This window comes from Bubalus bubalis, chromosome 6 (genome assembly GCF_019923935.1).
Source record: "Bubalus bubalis isolate 160015118507 breed Murrah chromosome 6, NDDB_SH_1, whole genome shotgun sequence".
Classification (NCBI taxonomy): Eukaryota; Metazoa; Chordata; class Mammalia; order Artiodactyla; family Bovidae; genus Bubalus; species Bubalus bubalis.
This window is the reverse complement of record NC_059162.1, coordinates 33,395,183-33,415,693: the sequence shown is the minus strand read 5'-3', so window position 1 is coordinate 33,415,693 and position 20,511 is coordinate 33,395,183. Positions and strand designations below refer to the sequence as shown.

Genomic DNA, 20,511 nt, shown 5'->3' with positions numbered 1-20,511 from the left:
ACACCATATTATCCTCCTAAAATAAAATTAGAAGCAAAGCCTGATTTCCAAAACCAGTCTGGCCTTAAGGTTTTTAGATGAGAAGATGCAGGTCTGTATTACCTTTGTAAAGAAGAAGAGCCGGCAAGCAGAGCAGGCCCTCAGCAGTGTGGGATGACCCTGTGCCATTTCTCTGGCCATCTTTCTCTCCCGGGTTCCATGGTGAACATTTTAAACCACTTCCACTGTCTGAACCTTCTGACCTCTCTTCCCAGCACACTTCACCCTTAACAGATGATTTGGCCTCCTGTTTTATGGGAAAAACAGGGGCCACCAAGACAGCAACTCCCTTAGATGACAGAGACAGAAACAGGATATACAAGTTTATCCACAGCTGCCCCATGCTGTCCTCCTTCCCTCATCTCCTATGGATGACAGCTCCCCTGCTCTCCATCAGCTGTCAAGTCACTGCATTAAAAACAAAAATGAAACAGCAGATCTAAAAGCGACCCTCCAGTGATTTCTTAGCCTTCCCCCGACACTGCCCTGTCTTTCATTCCCAGCCTAGCTTCCCCACCGAGTGTCCACCTTTTCTTCCCCTGTTTCTCACCTCTCCTCCTTCCTACTTGTCTTCTGGCCCCAGGACTCCCTGAACATCTCCAGCTAAGCTCACCCGTGCTCTCGTAGCACCCTTCACTCCGTGGCACGGGTCCCCCTCCTCCCTGGTGGGCTGTCTTCCCACGGCCTCCGTGACCTCTGTCGCTTTTCCTCCTGCCTCCACTGCCGCTGCTCCCCTCCCTCCCTTGTTTGAGCTTCTTCCCTGCTTGCTTTTTTGGCTACACTAGTTGCGGGAGCAGGGGCTACTCCCTAGTTGAGGTGTGTGGGCTTCTCATAGCGCTGGCTGCTCTTGTTACAGAGCACAGGCTCTAGAACATGGGCTCAGTAGTTGCGGCACACAGGTTTAGTTACCCCGTGTCATGTGGGATCTTCCCAGACCAGGGATTGAACCCGTGTCCCCTGCACTGGCAGGTAATTCCTAACTCCTGGACCAGGAAAGTCCCCTCCTTCCTGCTTTAAACTTGCAGACCTTGACTTGGCCCCGGCTCTTGCCTCTTCTCGCTCTACCCACAGCCTCAGCTGCAGTCCCTGCTGGTCCATCTGCTTCTCACACATCATACCTCCAGCTCTGTGCTCCCCTCAAAGCTCCAAACTCATTTGTCTGACTGCTGGCTTGATATCTCCTTGTAGAGATCTTAAGGACACATTAAACTCAATATTTCTAGAAGGGATGTTTGGACCTCCCCTGTTCAAACCCCATCGAGTCTTGCCCCTCTTCCACTGTTTCCATCTCCACCCACTAGGGTCTGCAGGCCAGAGATGTGGCCGTCACCCTGGCATCTCTCCCTCCAGCGCCCCCCATCAGCAGTCTATTGCTAAAGCAGGCTTGGGTTTTCCCGCTATAGCCTCTCCATCTGTACCTCCCTGACCCCAGACAATGCCACCATTATCTCCCACCTGGGCCCCAGAAAGTGTTTCCTTGCAGGTCTGCTGCATTCGCTGGTTTCTTTTAGAAATGCCCACCTGACAGTTTCCCTCCTCTTTCACACCCCTTACTGCTTTCCCTGTTCAGTGCTTTTTTAGGATCAAGACAGGATCCTCACGCTCGTCTGCTCAGGTTCCATTGACTCTCCCAGCCTCTCCTGTTCCACTCCGGCCTGTCCTCAGCACTCCAGTCAGGCTGGCCTCCTCTACTTCCCTTCTTCCACATACCCCGTGTGAAAAGAGTGTCCTTACTTTTCCCCCTCAGGGCCTCTGCACACACTGTTACCTCTGTCTGAGTCCTCTTCCCTCCCTTTTTTTGTTTGAGGGCAGCTCAAACAACCCTTCCTCGACTCCCTGGTGGCACAGTGGATAAGAATCTGTCTGCCAATGCAGGAGACACGGGTTCAATCCCCGGTCTGGTAGATTCCGCATGCCACCAGGCACAACAGCTACTGATCCTGCATGCTGCAGCGACTGAGGCCTGTGCACCTAGAGCCCATGCTTCACAACCAGAGAAGCCAGCACAGTGAGAAAGCCTGTGCACTGCTACACAGAGTAACTCCCCCGCCCCCCACTTGCTGCAATTCAAGAAAGCCCAAGTGCAGCCTCAAATCCCCCATCACACGCTGTCCTAGAATTAGGTACCTGGCTTTCTCAGCCCTTGTCACTTTTGGAACTTAGTATCTGTTTGTAGGCTCGTCTGACCAGTGTCCATCTCTCCAACTAGAACGTCAGCTCCACGAGAGCTGGGACCTTACCTGCTGTGGACCAGGCCTGGTCCACAGGGGTTTGCTGAGCGAGTGGCTGCATGTTGTATCCACAGGGAGCTCCTAGCACGTTATAGCTGTTGAGAGTACGGTGAGGGAGAGGGTGTGGGAGGATGTCACCTCCTCGTGGATGCCAAGGGGCTCTTGGCTCCTTAAGGTCTGCACATTGGGCTTTCTTGGTGGGCCAAAGATGGCTTTATCTCTTCAGCACAGGGCGGGGGACTGTAATCTCCCTGAAATTTGAATACTAGCCAGCCAGGCAGTGCTCCTGGGCCTCCACCTGTGTACAGGACCCGAAGCCAGAAGGCTCTGCTGTCACCCTCCTCCTCCTCCTTCCTGAGCCCATCATTCTGCCAGCCTCCAAGCATGCCACCACCTTCTCAGCTGGGGAGTGACTCCTGGTGCTCAGACATGTCTGGGAAGCTGCTGAGATGCTGAGCTTCTGCCCTCAGTGTTAGGGCTGAAATATCAGAGCTGGAAGAACCCAAGCCCATCACTTTACTGTGCCCGCAAGGAACAGACTCCCTCACAGGCGCGCAGCAAGGGGCAGCCGGCCCGGGACCATGTGGGGCTGTCCCCGCAGGGGAGGCAGATTTTCTAGTTCACTCCTTGCCTTCCTCATCTGTCTGGAGTGAAGTCACCTCATCTGTCTGGAGTGAAGTCACTTTGGTCAGCCTCAGCAGCAGAGGTCCGAGGGGAAAGTGGTCAGAGGAGTGTGGCTGCAGGCCAGCTGTGTCAGGAGCTGGAGCTGGGAGGATGCCGCTGCCCAGTGTCGGACAGTCTGTATTTAGTAACTCCTGAGTCTCAGTGGGCTGGCTCCAGTGCTTTGAGTGAGTTATTTCATCCTTGGTCTTAGTTTACTCTTTCCAAATATGAATAACAATTCCTTCCCCTCCACCAAAAAAATTCCCCCAAACACCCACAAAAACCAAAAGCCCACCCCTGGCCTGACCTGGTCAGAGGCCTTTTGTCAGGATTAAATGATCCTGTGCACAAGGCACTGCTTGAGACTGTACATTTGAGCTTCACAATCACTTTGGGAGGGAGTTGTTCAGTCGCTAAGTCGTGTCCAACTCTGCAGCCCTATGGACTGCAGCAGGCCGGGCTTCCCTGTCTTTCACTGCATCCTGGAGTTTGCTCAGACTCATGTCCATTGAGTCGGTGATGCCATCCAACCATCTCATCCTCTGTCGTCCCCTTTCCTCCTGCCCGCATTCTTTCCCAGCATCAGGGTCTTTTCCATTGAGTCGTCTCTTCACATGACGTGGCCAAAGTGAAGCTTGGAGCTTCAGCTTCAGCATCAGTCCTTCCAACGAATATTCAGGTTTGATTTTCTTTAGGATTGACTGGTTTGGTCTCCTTGCTGCGCTGTCCAAGGGACTCTCAAGAGTCTTCTCCAACACCACAGTTCGAAAGCATCAATTCTTTGGCACTCAGCTTTCTTTATGGTCTAACTCTCAAATCCGTACATGCCTAATGGAAAAATCATAGCTTTGACTATATGGACCTTTGTCAGCAAAGTAATGTCTCTGCTTTTTAACATGCTTTCTAGGTTTGTCATAGCTTTTCTTCCAAGGAGCAAGTGTGTTTTAATTTCATGGCTGCAGTCATTGTCCACAGTGATTTTGGAGCCCAGGAAAATAAAATCTGCCACTGTTTCCACTTTTCCCCCGTCTATTTGCAGTGTAGTGATGGGACCAGATGCCATGACCTTTGTTTTATGAATGTTGAGTTTTAAGCCAGCCTTTTCACTCTCCTCTTTCACCCTCATCAAGAGGCTCTTTAGCTCCTCTTTGCTTTCTGCCAGAATAGTGGTATCATCTGCATATCTGAGGTTGTTGATATTTCTCCTAGCAATCTTGATTCCAACTTATGATTCATCCAGCCCGGCATTTCACATGATATACTCTGCATATAAGTTAAATAACAGGTGACAGTATATAGCCTTGACGTACTCCTTTCCCAACTTTGAACCAGTCTGTTGTTTCATGTCTCATTCTAACTGTTGCTTTGTGACCTGCATACATGTTTCTCAGGAGATAGGTAAGGTGATCTGGTATTCTCATCTCTTTAAGAACTTTGCACAGTTTGTTGTGATCAACACAGTCAAAAGCTGTAGCATAGTAATGAAGCAGAAGTAGATGTTTTTGTGGAATTCCCTTGCTTTTTCTATGATCCCACAGATGCTGGCAATTTGGTCTCTGGTTCCTCTGCCTTTTTAAAATCCAGCTTGTACATCTGGAAGTTCCCAGTTCATGTACTGTTAAAGCCTAACTTGAAGGATTTTGAGCGTTACCTTGGTAGCATGTGAAATGAGTGCAATTGTATGGTAGAACATTCTTTGGTCTTTTGGGACAAAGACTTTATTATTATTCCCATTTTCAGCTGAGAAAACAGAAGCTCATAAAACAGGCACCATCACTTGCCTAAGCCTTCTCAACAGTTTCAAGAGGGAGTCAGACTTAGATCTGGGTCTGTCTGACTCTAAAATCCTATGCCGGGCCCAAGCCCTAGTCCCCGCCTTGAGGAACAAACAGTAAAAGGAAAACAGACATGAAAATGTTTGGAAGTTACCCCGTGTCCTCTAGATGCTGTGGAGGCTCTGGCTCCTCTCACGTCTGAGGGGCCAGAAAGGGGTCCCCTCTCTCAGAAGTGTCTGAGTTCTATGCTTCGAGTTGGGTGAGCTGAGGGGGTGGTTCTTCTGTGATCTAGGGCATGTGCAAATGAACTTTAGGTCTTTTTCTATTTTGGAAAAGGGAGTTTGGGTGAGCAAGAGGGAGAAGTTGGTGTCTTTCTCATGGTTGGAAGTGGAGGAGGTATCAGGGAGATATTGGTGTTCTTACTTGTCTTGTACTATTGTGCGGGCTATATGCTGCATGACTCCAGGAGGCACCATTCACACTGCAGTCTGAGTGAGTGACACTCCCTAGAGTTGGCCCTACACATCATTGCTGATAGCCTTGAAGATGTTCCTTGATATGATAGCTCCATGGTAAGCAGTGATAGCAGTTAAAATTAACTTGGAACTTACTATTTAAGCACACAGCATTTATTTTTATCTTACCTAGGGCTCACAACAATCATCTGAGGTTGATACTATTTTTTTTTATTAAAGTATAGTTGATGTACAGACTTCCCAGGTGGTGCAGGGGTTAAGAATCTGCCTGCCAATGCAGAAGATACAAGAGATGCAAGTTCAGTCCTGGGTCAGGAAGATCCCCTGGAGGAGGAAATGGCCACCTGCTCCAGTATTCTTGCCTGGAAAATTCCATGGACAGAGGAGCCTGGCAGGCCGTAGTAGTAGTAGTCCATGGGGTCACAAAGAGTTGGACATGACTGAGCGCACGCAAGGGCGTACACACACACACACGGGCCCACACACACAGGCACACACACACACGGGCACACACACTGGCACACACACACGGGCACATACACACACATGCACACACATAGTTTTTGTACACTATTATTAAAGTTACAGGTGTACAATATAGTGATTCACAGTGTTTAAAGGTTATACTCCATTTATAGTTATTATAAAACATTGGCTGTGTTCCCTGTGAGGTACAGTATATCCTTGCAGTTTATTTGAAGCCTAATAGTTTGTGCCTCTTCACCCCTACTCCTATGTTGCCCCTCCCCACCTTCTCCGGCTGGTAACCACTGCTTTGTTCTCTGTGTCTGTGAGTCTGTTTCTTTTTTGTAATATTCACTAGATCATTGTATTTTTTAGATTCCTGATACGCTTGTTTTCTGCGTTTCACCCGTGGGGAACCTGAGGCTCAGGGGGCTGGGGGAGTTGCCCGAGGTCACACAGCCACAGTTCTTTACCACTGTGCCACGCTGCCTCTGTGAGGCTGAGGAAAGGGGGTGTGGTGGAAATTCTACTGCAGGTGAATAAAGCTCTTTTTTTTTGGCTGCCCCACGTGGCTTGTGGGATCTTAGTTCCCCCCATCAGGAATGGAAACCAGGCCACGGCAGTGGAGGTGCTGAGTCCTAATCACTGGACTACCAGGGAATTCGCTAAAGCCGTTATCTCTGTGTCTCTTTTCTTCGCCCTGCCATGGCTCCCCCTCCCCTGCTGTAGCTGGACAAGATGTTGGACCCCCAGGTCTGGCGGGAGGCAGCCACACAGGTCTTCTTCGCTCTGGGGCTGGGCTTCGGGGGCGTCATAGCCTTCTCCAGCTACAACAAGCAGGACAACAACTGCCACTTTGATGCCGCCCTGGTGTCCTTCATCAACTTCTTCACCTCGGTGCTGGCCACCCTCGTGGTGTTCGCTGTGCTGGGCTTCAAGGCCAACATCATGAACGAGAAGTGTGTGGTCGAGTAGGTGGCGCCTCTCCTCCTGTCCTCTCTTCTCCAGTCCACCTTCCCCTGGGAGAGCCCCCCTCCACCCGGGCTGGGGGATGGAGGTGAGAGCAGCTCTCTGTCCTCAGCCCTGGACCACAGGGCCAGCTTCAGAGATGTCTGTGTCCATGGTCTTCAGTGACCTTCCTGGGTGTCTGCGAGGTGCCCCTGGATGGTGCCCAGTCCTGCCTTTTTACCTGCACTTTTTTTTTAAATGTTTTTACTTTGCTGTCTATTTTGTGCTGCAGGAATGCTGAGAAAATCCTGGGGTACCTCAACAATGACGTCCTGAGCCGGGCCCTCATCCCTCCCCACGTCAATTTCTCCCACCTCACCACCAAGGACTATGCAGAGATGTACAAGGTCATCAAGACCGTGAAGGAGGACCATTTCTCAGCCCTGGGCCTCGATCCCTGCCTTCTGGAGGATGAGCTAGATAAGGTATGGGGGAGGCTGTCCTTCCAGGACAGGCAGGAAGACAGATGTGGGAGTGCAGGGCCCAGAGATAGGCTATGGGTGGCTGGAGCTTGGGTGCAGAAAGCCACCAGGGACTCATTCTTTGGCTTGATAAGCAAGGATCTACTATGTGCCCAGAGAGAAAGGTACTGGCCAAATCCCCTGCCCTGAGGTAGGCTGAGTCTCACTGAGAAAACAAGACAGACACATCCCAGAAATCCCAGGGAACGGGGCAGCTCTCCCGTTTCTTGAACGGGTTTTCTGTGCACCCATCACTGCCACGTGTAATGCACTGGGAACTGTGCCTTAGACACGGCACACAGGATGCGAGTGTTTGCATTAGTGTCTGCCCTTTGCTGCCTGTCCCTCCGGGCCCTCATGGCAGCGCTGAGAGCTGAGTGTTAACGTTGTCTCCTGTTTTACAGGCAAGCAGCCTTTAAGTTGGGAGCATGCTCGAGATCTCACAGCTAGGAAGTTGGGGAGCCAGGGTTCAAGTCTTGATGCTTCTGCCCCTCCCCCACTGGCATGGCCACAATGACCTTTAGCCCCTGGGGAGGGCAGGGATATGCTGCCCTTCATTGACAAGCAGGCCCAAGCTTAGAGACTCTGCTTCTGTCCCCGTTTGCACAGCCAGAGACTTTGTTCCTGTGGGAACAAAGTGACTGTTCCATGAGGAGGGGTAACAGGAGACAGACATGCCCATGGGGTCCTGGGATCCAGCTCATGCCAGGGCGTACTGGGGGCTGCGCCAGCTCCCGTCTGTCAGCCTCTGCCAGCCTCCATGGAGCCAGGGATGGTAAAGGTTTCCCTGCTTGTTAAAAAGTCATTGTTCAATTGCTCAGTCACATCTGACTCTTTGCAACCCCATGGACTGCAGCATGCCAGGCTTCCCTGTCCTTCACCATCTCCAGGAGTTTGTTCAAACATCAAGAACCCCATGAATAGTTGAAAAGTTAGCTGCATTCTACTGGCACCGACCTAATGCTCAGGGACTGAGTCCCCTGTCACCTCTCCCATGTGATCAAGAGCTAAAAGGCCCTGTCTGGGCTCCCCCGCCCTGGTTTCTTCCCCTAACAGTATAAAGGATGGCCCCCTTCCTTGAGACCCTGCCCCATTCTCACAGGTGGGGCCTGGTCCTCTGGGTAGAAGTAGGATTTTTTTAAAATATAATACAATCTTGATAACAACCAAATGACAAGAACTACTCTCACACAGTTGGGGTGGGTGTTCCCTGACCCTGACGCTACGAGGAGAGCACAGAAGTGACGTCAGTGGACAGGGTGTGGTCAGTTCCCCACGAGCGGGGGCCCCAACATTGCAGCAGTGGTTGTCTACCTTGGCTGCCCATCAGAGTCCCCTGGGGGCTTTATAAAACCTTAATATCCAGCTTTACCCCTAAGCCAAGCAGATCATTGTCCTTGGGGAGGGACTCAGGCATCAGTGTTTTTTAAAGGCTCCAATGTGAGTCCACTGGGCAGCAGAGGCTGAGACCGCTACGGTGAGGTCTGGAATTCAGAGCTGGGGGTGGCTGCACAGCTCAGAGGAGGAGAGTCTTGAGCTGGTTGTGTTTCTAAAAGAGAGTATCTTCATGTGAACCGCTGGGGGTCCTTGGACAATGCGTAGATTCCAGGTCTCACAGGTGAAGTCCCGAATTAGTGTTTTACTCCCTGGGGTGTATTCTGATGCCCACTCAAGTTTGAGACCCACTGGCCAGAAACAAGAGAATTTAGATGGGGGCAGAGATCACTGGGAAAGAGGGAACGGTTATTCCTAAAGCTCCAAGGGCAGAGAGAAGGAAGCAGGAGGCTCCCAGGTGGGCATGGCCCCCACTGAGCCCCACCCTCTGCCCCCACCCTCAGTCTGTGCAGGGCACAGGCCTGGCCTTCATTGCTTTCACCGAGGCCATGACGCACTTCCCTGCCTCCCCCTTCTGGTCTGTCATGTTCTTCCTGATGCTCATCAACCTGGGCCTGGGCAGTATGATCGGCACCATGGCGGGCATCACCACACCCATCATTGACACTTTCAAGGTGCCCAAGGAGATGTTCACAGGTAACTCCTCCCAGTGGTCCCCAGTGGCCTTGTGGGCTGCCCCGGTAGGGTGGGGGGAAGTGATCAGGTGGTGGTTTTGACTTTAGAAAGATTTGGTTCCCACTGGGTTATTCATGACTCCATACTTAGAAAGCTTCCCTACCCCCACCCAACCCAGGATGCATCTGGAACCACCCCAAGAAGAGCAGTTCAGAGCCAGAAGGGAGAAGGCTATTTGGGAATCTGTGCCAAACCTGGGCTGGGAAATAGGCCTCTTTCTTGGTTCACTTGCCCCTCTCCCCAAGGGCCTGCTGAGGTGTCTAGGCAGGATGGCCTCCTTCCTTGCCAGCCCTGCACCCTGTTTCATCCTGATCACTCCCAGCTCCAGGGTGCTCCCCACCTAGTGGAGTGGGAACTCAGAACCTGGGCATCTGGACCCCTGCCCCACTCCATGCAGGGCTGGGCCTTCTGGAGGGTGAGCTGCAGGCCTGCTGAGGGGAGGGCTGGGATGGGAGGAACCTGGGGGCCCTGAAGACACCCCAGGCCCCACCCACCCCGCACCTTTGCCCCCACACTGGCCTCCCGGCTCTCTGTAGTGGGCTGCTGTGTCTTTGCATTCTTCGTGGGGCTGTTGTTCGTCCAGCGCTCCGGAAACTATTTCGTCACCATGTTTGATGACTACTCGGCCACCCTGCCGCTCACCGTCATCGTCATCCTCGAGAATGTCGCGGTGGCCTGGATCTATGGGACCAAGAAGTAAGGGGTGGGGGTGCGTGGGGAGAGGTAGGGAACAGGAGGAGAGGTCCGTCCCCTCATGACTCCCTGGAGAGTGCTGTGTTTCCAAGGCTGCTTGTGATTTAGGCAGGAGGTCACAGAGTCAGAATGTTAGCCAGAAAGTGCCCCCTACAGATCATTTAGGGAAACCAAGTCTCAGAGAGAGGACACAATTGCCCAAGGCCGCTTGGCTGGAGTGAGGCCAGTCTCTAGTTGCAGTGCGTGGGCTTCTCCTTGCAGTGGCTTCTATTGTTGCAGGGCATGGGCTCTAGGCACGCAGGCTCAGTGGTTGTGGTTCTCTGGCTCTAGAGCACAGGCTCAGTGGTTGTAGTGCACGGGCTTAGTTGCCCTGAGGCATGTGGGATCCTCCTGGACCAGGGACCGAACTCGTGTCTCCTGCATTGGCAGGCGGATTCCTAACCATTGAGCCACCAGGGAAGCCCTTAATAATGTTTTAAATCTGTGATATACACGTGTGCTTTATTCTTAACTGCATTAAGTTATAAGATCTAGCTGTGGGTCTAATTACAGTGGTAATTTCTAAGTAGTGATGAACTGACCTCAATTGTAATCTCAATTGTAATGTGATAAAATATCTGTGATTTAAGCAATTCCTTACAGCCTCATGGGTACTGATAAAACTGCTGTCATTGCTTGCTCTTGTAATAGAAAGAAACACAAGATTTCAGTTAGGTGTTACTGAGGTAAAGATGATTTTTTAAATGCCATTCATGTACATAGTCTGCCAGTCTCCCGAATTCCACCCATAGGCCCAATGGTTAGAAACCTGAGTCGGGGCAGCCTTCTGCCTTTGGACGCCAGGGACAGGCACTTCTACCTCTCTTCCAGCAGGGGGAGTCTAGAGCCAGGTCGGTGTGAGTGGGGTTGGGTGCCCAGGAAAGCCCTCTGGAGCCTATCCACGTGCCCAGGGCGTGTCCTGTGGCCTGTACCCTTTCCCTGGGTGAGATGTGATGTGACATAGTCAGACTAAGTTAGAGGAGGTCAGCAGAGGCTTTTCAGAGGCCAGCAGGGCCACAGAATAATGTACTGAATGTGAAGAGTGGAAGAGCCTGGAGAGAAGGGACTGGTGAGTGAAGGCTTTGGAGGAGGAGTCTGGGGGTATTGGGCAAGTGCAGTGGGGGTGCCAACTTCTGGACTCTCTGCTGCTCCTGGCAGGTTCATGCAGGAGCTGACGGAGATGCTGGGCTTCCAGCCCTACCGCTTCTATTTCTACATGTGGAAGTTCGTGTCTCCGCTGTGCATGGCTGTGCTCACCACAGCCAGCATCATCCAGCTTGGGGTCACGCCCCCAGGCTACAGTGCCTGGATCAGGGAGGAGGTGAGAGCGAGGGCCTGAAACCCCAGGGATCTGGGGTGACATCTTCCCAGGCCTTTAATACAACAGGAAATAGAGATAAACCCTTACAGGGCGACTACTCGGTGCCGGGCCCCACCAGGGGCTCTGTACATCTGATCTGTAACTTTTCAGCAACCCAAAGAGAGAGGTGGTTTTATTGCTATCACACACATGGGAAAACAGGCAGAAAGCTGAATGCACTTGTCCAGTCTTTCTAACCCATGTTTCCCCTCCCTGTGGATGACTCTGTGACCAGCCCAACTTTACACAAGTATAGAAACTGAGACTTGGGGAGGCTCAGCCCTTAGCCAAGGGGACCAGCTGACCCGAGGATCAGCGCCTGATGACCCCAACTCTGCCAGTGCCTAGGCAGTGCGGGAGGGGTGGGAGTGGGGAGGAGTCTGAGAGGGTGAGGCTGCTGCAGAGCTAGGCAGGCAGCAGCACTCACCCGTGTGCACCCCTAGGCTGCCGAGCGCTACCTGTATTTCCCCAACTGGGCAATGGCTATCCTGATCACGCTCATTGTCGTGGCTGTCCTGCCCATCCCTGTGGTGTTCGTCCTGCGGCACTTCCACCTGCTCTCCGACGGCTCCAACACCCTTTCCGTGTCCTACAAGAAGGGCCGCATGATGAAGGACATCTCCAACCTGGAGGAGAACGACGAGACCCGCTTCATCCTCAGCAAGGTGCCCAGTGAGGCGCCCTCCCCCATGCCCACTCACCGCTCCTATCTAGGGCCTGGCAGTACATCACCCCTGGAGACCAGCGGCAACCCCAATGGACGCTATGGAAGCGGCTACCTCCTGGCCGGCACCCCTGAGTCAGAGCTGTGACCACTGCCCTGTTCTGCCCGCCTCACCCCCACCCCCAACACACACACCCAGCCAGCCCACGTGTCCCCATCTAGCCTCGCCTTCCAGGCCAGGCCCTCAGCCCAAGGAGTGGGGCTCTGCCCTGCCTCATCCCCCACCCCTGTCCCAGCCGACTTGTGCTCCCTAGATCTGAGTGGGGGCTGGGAGAAGCTCTGTCCCCCGAACTAAGCCCCCACCCCAGCTAACCTTCTTAGATCGTCTTACCAAATTGCAGCTGAGTAGCTGGAACCACCCAGAAGTCCCAACTCCTGGCACAGGGGAGTCTCCAAGCGGCTGCTCTCGAGTCCCTCCCTCTCTTGCTGGTGCCTGCAGTTCTTAGGTCTTGGGGCCCCTTAGGTCTGTGCTGCCAGATGGTGGCTGTGGCGAGGGGCATCGGGATGGGTTAGGCAGGGTGTCCTAGCCCAGAGGTGCCCAACTGCAGGTTAGTGATGGGACAGAGGTGCCAGGACTCAGGGCTCTGATTTGGGGATGGAGTCTGAAGAAATCCCCAGGCTCGGCTTGGTGAGGCAGATGGCTCCCGCTGGTTTGAGCATGAGCTACGTCAGCAGAGGTGGTGAAATGAGGGAGCTCCTAAGCACCTTAGCACCCAGCTCAAGACAGACCCTCCAGTGTCCTCGGCCTTGCCTGGGGTGGGTGGGGAGTTCTCCCACATCCTGCCTGAGAGGGCGATGACTGGCCCCAGAACCATTCCCCACTCCCTTAGGGCTGAGCCTGCCTGCCCTCCTCCCACCCCTGTCCTGGAGCCCAGAGTGGTGCCTCTGCCTCTGCCTTCAGAGAGGAGAGGTTTCCAGAGCACACCTGATGGTTCCCAGCACAATTCAGGTGATTTGGAGCACAATTGTGAAGCACACCCCCTCCCCTCTCACCCAGGGCCTGCCTCTCTTGCTAGTGGCAGCTTCTCTCCTGAAACAGGGGGCCCTGGAGTTCAGGGGCTCACACCTGGAGAAAGTGGTAATTTCACTGCCCCTCTGGGCCACCGCCACTCTCCTTGGATAAGCACAGCCACCCGGTGTGCACGGCATGTGTGGACACCTCAGAAACCTTTCCCAGGCTGCCTGGCCAGTGGTAGGGAGGGCCACATGCAGTGCTGGGGACACCGAAGCTGCCCAGGGCAAGGGCCGGGACTCTGTCCTGCGTCCCAGCCTTGAAGCATCCCCACCAACGCTTACCTTCACTCCCCCAGGATAGGGTTGTAGGTTAAGAGGATTAGGTTCTGATCGGAGGTCAGAAGTGTACAGAGCGATGAATGGACTGATGAAAGGATGCAAGGATGGGTGGATGGAAGGAAGGAGAGAAGGGATGGAGGGAGGGAGAAAGACTGGCTGGGACAGCAGACATCCAGCTTTGAGAGCTGTGGTGGGCATGGCGGGGACAGGCCCTGGTGCTCAGCCTGACTCCCTTCACAGAGGGTCCTGAGTCACTCTTGTGCCTCTGAGTGCTCTCAGCACTGGCAGGGGCATAATAGCCCCAGATCCTCTCCTCACCCCTTAGTCCCTTGGCTTCCCCCCCCCCGCCCCACTTGGGGTCCACTGGCCATCTCTCTTCCTCATCCCTCCCCCGCACATGCTCCCATTACCAGCCTTCTCAGCCCCACCCATCCTTCCTGAGTGTATGAGGGGAGGGGGGGGTCCACATCTACACAAAGACATGAGCTTTGGGGCACAGCATCCCCCTTAGGCACCCCTTCACCTGACAGCACCTCCTACCTGGCCCTGTGCCTAATCCCGAGCAGAAATAGCAACAGGAAAAGCAAGGCCCTAGGAGAGACACTACTATATATACTCTTCTATATATTCTATTTCTATTGTATATTCAATCTGTACATGTGGGTGTAAATGCTGTTAAATGACAAACCCTTATTATACTGTGGCTGGTGGACTATTTTCATCCTCAGTGCTGTACAGATCTATTTTCATTGTATATTTGATATATTTTTAATTTTGTAGCGTGTGGCTGGACCAGGCCCTGTCGTGCCAGCCTGTGACAGGGTGGCTGAGCTGGGGCCGTCTGCTTGGTCCTGTGGGCTTGGTAGTGCTTAGAGCTGCTGCTGCAGGCTGGGCCCATCCCGTCGTGTCTCTGCCATTAGACGTAGGGCCCAGAGCTGTGTGTGTGTGTGTGTGTGTGTGTGTGTGTGTGTGTGTGCACATATGTGGGTGTGCGTAGGGTGCTGATCTATGACTCCTAGTGTGCACGTTCCTGAAGACCATGCTGCCTCCTCCTCTCAGCTACGTTGGGCAAGGCCTCAGGGTAGTCTTGTGGGAAGCCTGTGAGAAAAGCATATGCCTCTTGCTGGTGACTTACTGCCTTCACACCATCAGGCTTGCCAGAGACAGGAAATGAGGGGTCTTAAGGGGTGGGAGAAGTCTGCACATTTATTTTCCAGCCAGACTTCTGGCTGTACCCACTGGCGTCACAAGCTCTTCATCCCCTGGGAGAGTGCTGGGTTTCTGACGATGCTTAGGCCCCCAGAGGGCCTCATCTCAGAGTGTCTCTGTCCTGCATTTGCCCTTGAGACATCCCTGACTGCTTAGAGAAGGCTGCCCCTCCTCTGTGCTTCTGAGACACACACCTCTCTGCTCACTCTCAGGAGAGCTGGGAGTGGGCAGGGCCAGTGGGGTCAAGGGTAAGTGGGGCATCTGACAGGTAAGAGCCAGCCCCAAATTCTCTGGAGGAGCAGGAGGTGGCCAGAGCCGGCTGGGCCCCTGTGTTCCTGCACAGAGTCCCCAGGTGGCTCACTTTGGTGCTGTCCATGCAGTGTCCACAGGGAACAGAGCAGACTCCTGGGCGAGGCGGGGCAGGGTGGGGCAGGGGTGTCCCTGAAGGAGTACCTGGTCCCTGGTCCCACCTCTGCCTGGCCTCCAGCCCCCATCACCAGCTTCTTGCTCAGGGAGCCCTCTCTGCTGAGGCAACCTGAAGCCTGAGTGAGACCCATGTTGGGTGGACAAGTGGGCACACAGGTTGATGCCCACCAGACTGACTTTTGCCCTTGAGCAATAAGCCCGTGGGGACTGCTGCTTTCCTAGTGCCAGGAAGAGACCCCTCAAGTCAGCCTATAGGACGTGAGGCTAGGGGTCAGAGCCTGCATAGTCCCGGGCCGGAGTAGGCCTGCAGTGTTACAGGCAGGGGGCTGCCCTCTGCCCTTCTTCTCAGCCGCACTACCCCCACCCCTTGCCACCAGAATACAGGTTGGGACATGCTTGACACCCTGAGCCCCCGCCTGGCCCCGAAACTGGGGCCTGCTGCCCCTTCACTGGGGCCTAGTGACTGGGGGTGGAGAAGGAGAGCCCAGACTCCCTTCTCTTCGCAGGCACTGCTTTGTACAGACCCAAGCACACACGGCCAGCAACCCTTTCAGTTCTGGCTTCAGTTCAGAGTGATTCCAGTCCACGTGTCCCACGCTGGTCAGAACCCTGGGTCAAGGACGCTCGGCCAGGGGAGGGGATGAGGCACCATCACCCCTGCAGCCCCTCCTTCCTCTCTACTCCCCACATGGTGTACAATAAAGTGTATGTTCTTACCAAACGCCTCTTGCCTTTCTGACCTGTTCCGGGATCAGGGAGAGGGGATGGGGAGGTCACAGATCCTGAGGACAGATTTGGGGTGAATGCCCGGATTGGCGGGGGTGGGCAAGGACCACTGTGGGAGTCTGGAAGCTGCCTGGCTGTCCAGTTGAGGAGTCTGAGGGGCATGAAGAAGGGCACGCATTTATTTTCCTAGGAATTGTCCAGAATGGTTGATAGCACATACACTGGCAGCAGGCCTTATGGATTCCGAGTAGTTCACACGTCTAATCTCCTGTGATCACAGAGTAACAGCTCAGAAATGCACCGTTGTCCAGGTTTTTCCAAGTGAGGGAAATGAGGCTCCATCTGATGGTGTTTGGTGTCTGTGTACAAGATGTCATAGGGGAAATTCTTGCCCTGCTTTACTTCCGGGAAGAAAGCCGGTCAGTTCTGCCAGGGTGGAGGCAGGGAGGGCTGGGGGTGGGAAGGTGCCTGTGTCCAGAGGCCTGGGACTCAGGTAGGGGGCAGCAGGGGACTGGAGAGTTCTCCAGAAGCAGGCCGTGGTGTAAATTCTGAGGGAATGGCCCATCTCTTCAAGGTAGCTATCTCTTTCGCAAACTTCATTAGAAGGTAGAGATGAAATATGAGACTGTACATTGCTTGTTTTCTCAAAGTTCAATCTCAAGTATTTACTGAGCATCTGCTGAGTGCTCAGCTCTGAAGAACAGAATGAACTGGGGGGATAGGGGAAGCACTACTTTGCTCACTCTCAAGGAGCACAGACATTGGAAGAAACAAAAAGTCTGGCTCCTGGGGGAGGCCCCACCCCACAGCACCCCACTCCAGTCTAGAATGAGGCTGCCTGATCCCTGACCCAGCCTAAGTTCCCCAAGGAACTTTCCATTTCCTTTTCCTGACACAGAGAAGAAAGTGTTGTTCCAAGAATGGCCACCAGATGGCACAACAACCTCTCGCTCCAGCTCCTAGACCACTTAACAGTTTCCATCTCTTACTCCTTTGTGGGCTAATTTATTCTTGAACAATCATTTATTGAGTGTCCACCATGAACAGACTCTGTGCCAGCTATGGATATACAAAGATAAATAAATCAGCACCCACTGTCCTGAGTTTGGAGAAAGGAGCCCCTCCTCTCCCACCCACCATCTCCAAATCTCCTCTCTCTCAAACAGGGGAATGTCTTGGTACTAAAAATATCACTCCTTGAAAATTAATTCAGTTCTTTGTTTGGAGGTAATGTTTGGGGTTGGAATGCCAGCCCTAAAGGACACACTGATTCACTAAGAAGCAGTATCACAAATGCTTGAGTTTGAGGGAGTTAGAGTCAGATGTCCCAAGTTCAAGTTCAAATGACAACTAGACTTCTGCTTCCTGAGAGAATAATTAGAGAAAGTTATTTAAGCCCTCTGAGCTTTAATTTTCTAGTCTGTAATATAGGTATAATGAATGGATTGAATGAGATAACATGTTGTTATCTATCAATTTACTCCAAAGCTTAGAGGCTTGAAACACCCATTTTATTATACTGCGTGGTTTTTGGGTGAGGAATTCAGGCAGGGCTTATCTGTGTGGCTCTTCTAGTGGCAACTGAGGTTGCCCAGTGGTATTCAACTAGCAGATAAGCTGGTCCAGAGGGCCCAAGGCAGGCTCACTCACATTCATTCAAATGACCGGCACCTCAGTGAGAACGGTTGGCAGGCTAAGCTCACGCACTCCCCAGACAACTAGACTCCACAGCACAGTTCACATCTGGGTGGCCAGACTTGTATGCAATGGCTCAGGTTACCCAGAGAGACCATTTCAAGAGACAGGAGGTGGAAGCTGCCAATTTCTTAAGGCCCAGGCCTGGAAAATGGCACAGTGTCACTTCAGCCGTACTCTGTGGGCCACAGCATGTGCCCAGAGTTAATGGAAGGGCATACAGACCTTGCCTATTGATGGGAGGGGGACCAAAGGAATTGTGGCGTATTGGAGGATGCAGAGATCATCAGTCATTGGCACCTGAGTGGGGCACAAACAAGTAAGTTCTCACAGGAGGTAAATTGTTAAACTTGGGCCCTGCCCTGGGAGCAGACAGGGAGGAAGAGAAGGGCATGTGGGCAGGGGACATGGGAGACAACTTCTTTCACTGCATGCTTGCCCAGGCAGGTGTCATGAGCTAGGTTTGAGTCATGGCTCTATTGTCAACCCTGTCACATGAGGCAAGTCCCTGAACCCTCTAAACCTCCACTTTCTAAAATGAGGATAACAATAAAATCCCTTCCTCACAGAGACGTTGGGAAGGAAAAATGAACTCCTTGTAGTAAACCTGCTGGAATACAGTATAGAATTCTTTCTAAACTGGAAAAGAATAAGAGTTCATTAAATATTAGCTTCCTTTCTTCTTGCGACTAGAGTACATTCATGCGCCTGCTTCATTCCAGGGCCCCCGTTACCCTTGCAGTGAGTCATTCTCCAAGAGCTATTCAGAAAGGTCAGTCTTAGCCTAAAACTCAATGAAATCAAGGAAGGAGGGGAGAGAAGACATCGTTTGAAGGAAAGGGAATATCAAAGTGTGGAGGTCTCACCAATCATACACACCTTCCTGCTCCCCCAACAACCATAACCAGCCAAACAGCCTCACCCAGCCCCACCCCGAGGGCCTTGGACAGAAGGAGAAGGCTTCTACAGACCATAGGCATGTGGTGGCATTTTTTTTTTTTTAAGGCCTCCAATTCTTTAACACTCAAGGGAGCAGAGTCCATGTTCCACCCCTGGAATCTGGTGGGCAAAGGCTTCCTTTGACCAATAGAATATGGCGGAAGTGATGCTACATGACTTCTGAGTCTAGATTAGAATAGGTTATGCCACTCCCACTGGGAGTTCTGGGGAAACCCAGCCACCTTCTAAGAAGTGCAACTATCCAGAGACCAGCCTGTGCCAGAGAGGACATGTGTTTGCAGGTATTCTGTTGACAGCTTTAGCCAAGCTCCCAGCCAACAGCCAGCATCAACTGCCAGCCACATGGATGAACCACAGTGAACATTCAGCCCAGCTGAGCTTCAGATGTCTGCAGCCCCGGCTGACACATCTGCTTGCAGCTGTATGAGGGATTCTAAGCAGGGGATGTCTAACAGTCTTTCCTAACTCCTGACCCATAAAATCATGAGCAAAATACAAAGCTTGTTGGATTTACACCATGAAATCTGGGTAATTTGTTTCACAGCAATAGTAACCAGAATATGAACCTTAGTGCTGATCTGGCCCAACTTTCTTATAGAACAGTCAGGGAAATCAAAGCCTCATAAACCATGGAGTTAGAGTCAAAGGGCTGAAAGGGACCTGAGTGTCAACCAAGTAGGGGCAAAACTGAGCCAAAGACTGCGTTTCTCCCTATCCAATGCTCCCTCCAGTATAGCAAGATGCTGACAGGGAGGGCTCTGGCCCTCTCCTACCCTCATCCCACTGCCTCATTAATTCCATCCATCAAACATAAGCCACATGTTCTGAGCACCTGGGACTGTGCTAAGCACTGAGAATATACAAAGAAGGATCAGGCAGGGGTCCCTGCTTTTGTAGAAGCAATAATAATCTGACTTGGCATGTCCTGTCCCTGTTATATTCCCCAGTGCTAGGGACTCTTCTGCATTTACTTACATAGTGGGAAGAAACCCTGGGAAATGGGGAGAAGACAATGTCTGCCACTTAACAACTACCCAGCCATTATTAGGATTACTCCATGTGAGCCATGGTGCCAGCTGCAGAGAAGAGCTCCGCCCTTGGCTCCCTGGGTCAGAGCTGGCTGCCTTCTAGGTCTATCTGCTCTTCCCAGAGCTGACCCAAGCAGGGGAGGACCCTTAGGCTTCATGAGCATCCAAGAGAACCCAAAGTTTTTTCTGGCTCTCCAGACACCGCTTTCCTTTCTCCAAGACCCTGCTAGAGGGGACCGGGCCCATGGGGACTAATGAATACACTAATGGAATAAACCAGTTTTGCTGGAATTAGGCCCAAGTGGGAATAATCTGTACTCTTCTAGATGGAGAAGCACTGAATGCTAAGGAATCTTACCAGCTGGGCCCTGAGCTACTGTGTGTGCACGGGCACTCTCACTCTCTACCCCCAGGCTAGGTCTCTACCTCAGTAGCCTTGAGCCAGGAGGGCTCTGGGGGTCCACTTAGCTGCCCCAATCCTGTGATTCCCATGAACACTGTTCTACCTGCAGAAGCCACATGGACCCCGGGTCCTTCTTGACCCTTGGTGCAACCCCAGGCCCAGCTCAGTCTCCCAGCAATCACTGCTGCTCCTCAGGCCTGGACTCTCTCAAGGAGAATGTGCCTGTGAGTTGACACCCAGGTCCCTTCCAGCCTTTTGACTCCAAGTTCATGGTTTATGATACTCTCAGTCCTGGCTAGGCCTGAGCTTGTAGTCTACACCGTTCTGGTCCTTTTCCTTTAAGAGCTGGACCACCAAAAGGCCATCTTTGGAATTCCCCTGGGGCCCCAAATATACCTTCACTAGGATTTTCACTGCAACCCAGCCCTGTCTTCAGCCCTTGTGCAGAGCCCTTCCAGCTGACCTCTGCAAGGCCTGGTGGGCTGTCCTAATGTCTGGGTTCTTCCCAGATCCCTCCTGGAAGGCTATCAGCATTTGATTTGGAGCCTGCAAGTCTCTGCAGGCTGCTTGAGGGTGGGGGTGGGAGTCAGGATAAAGTGAAGTGATAAGCACAAAGGAGGTTTCAGCCTCCACTCATCCCCCCTACTCTCCCTCCACAAGGGGAAAAGCTCTATCACCCTCTGCCTCTATGATGATGGCTGATAAAGCAATTCAATTAACCAGTCTGGGAAGCAGGGAAGGCTGGGAGAGGATGCTGGCTCCTTGAC

General features: G+C 52.7%; 1 protein-coding gene across 3 annotated transcripts in view; it reads left to right on the top strand.

Moving 5' to 3' along the window:
- SLC6A17 (solute carrier family 6 member 17) overlaps positions 1-14,000 on the top strand; it is a 133,864-nt gene extending 119,864 nt beyond the window's left edge. For all 3 annotated transcript variants that reach the window (XM_044944571.2, XM_044944570.2, XM_006064966.4), the window contains 6 exons: positions 6,379-6,620; positions 6,890-7,082; positions 8,957-9,149; positions 9,725-9,884; positions 11,079-11,241; positions 11,724-14,000. In XM_044944571.2, coding sequence (XP_044800506.2) covers positions 6,379-6,620; positions 6,890-7,082; positions 8,957-9,149; positions 9,725-9,884; positions 11,079-11,241; positions 11,724-12,092 — 1,320 coding nt within the window. In that variant the 3' untranslated portion in view covers positions 12,093-14,000. The remainder of the gene's footprint in view (positions 1-6,378; positions 6,621-6,889; positions 7,083-8,956; positions 9,150-9,724; positions 9,885-11,078; positions 11,242-11,723) is intronic.
- The last annotated feature ends 6,511 nt before the right edge of the window (positions 14,001-20,511 follow it).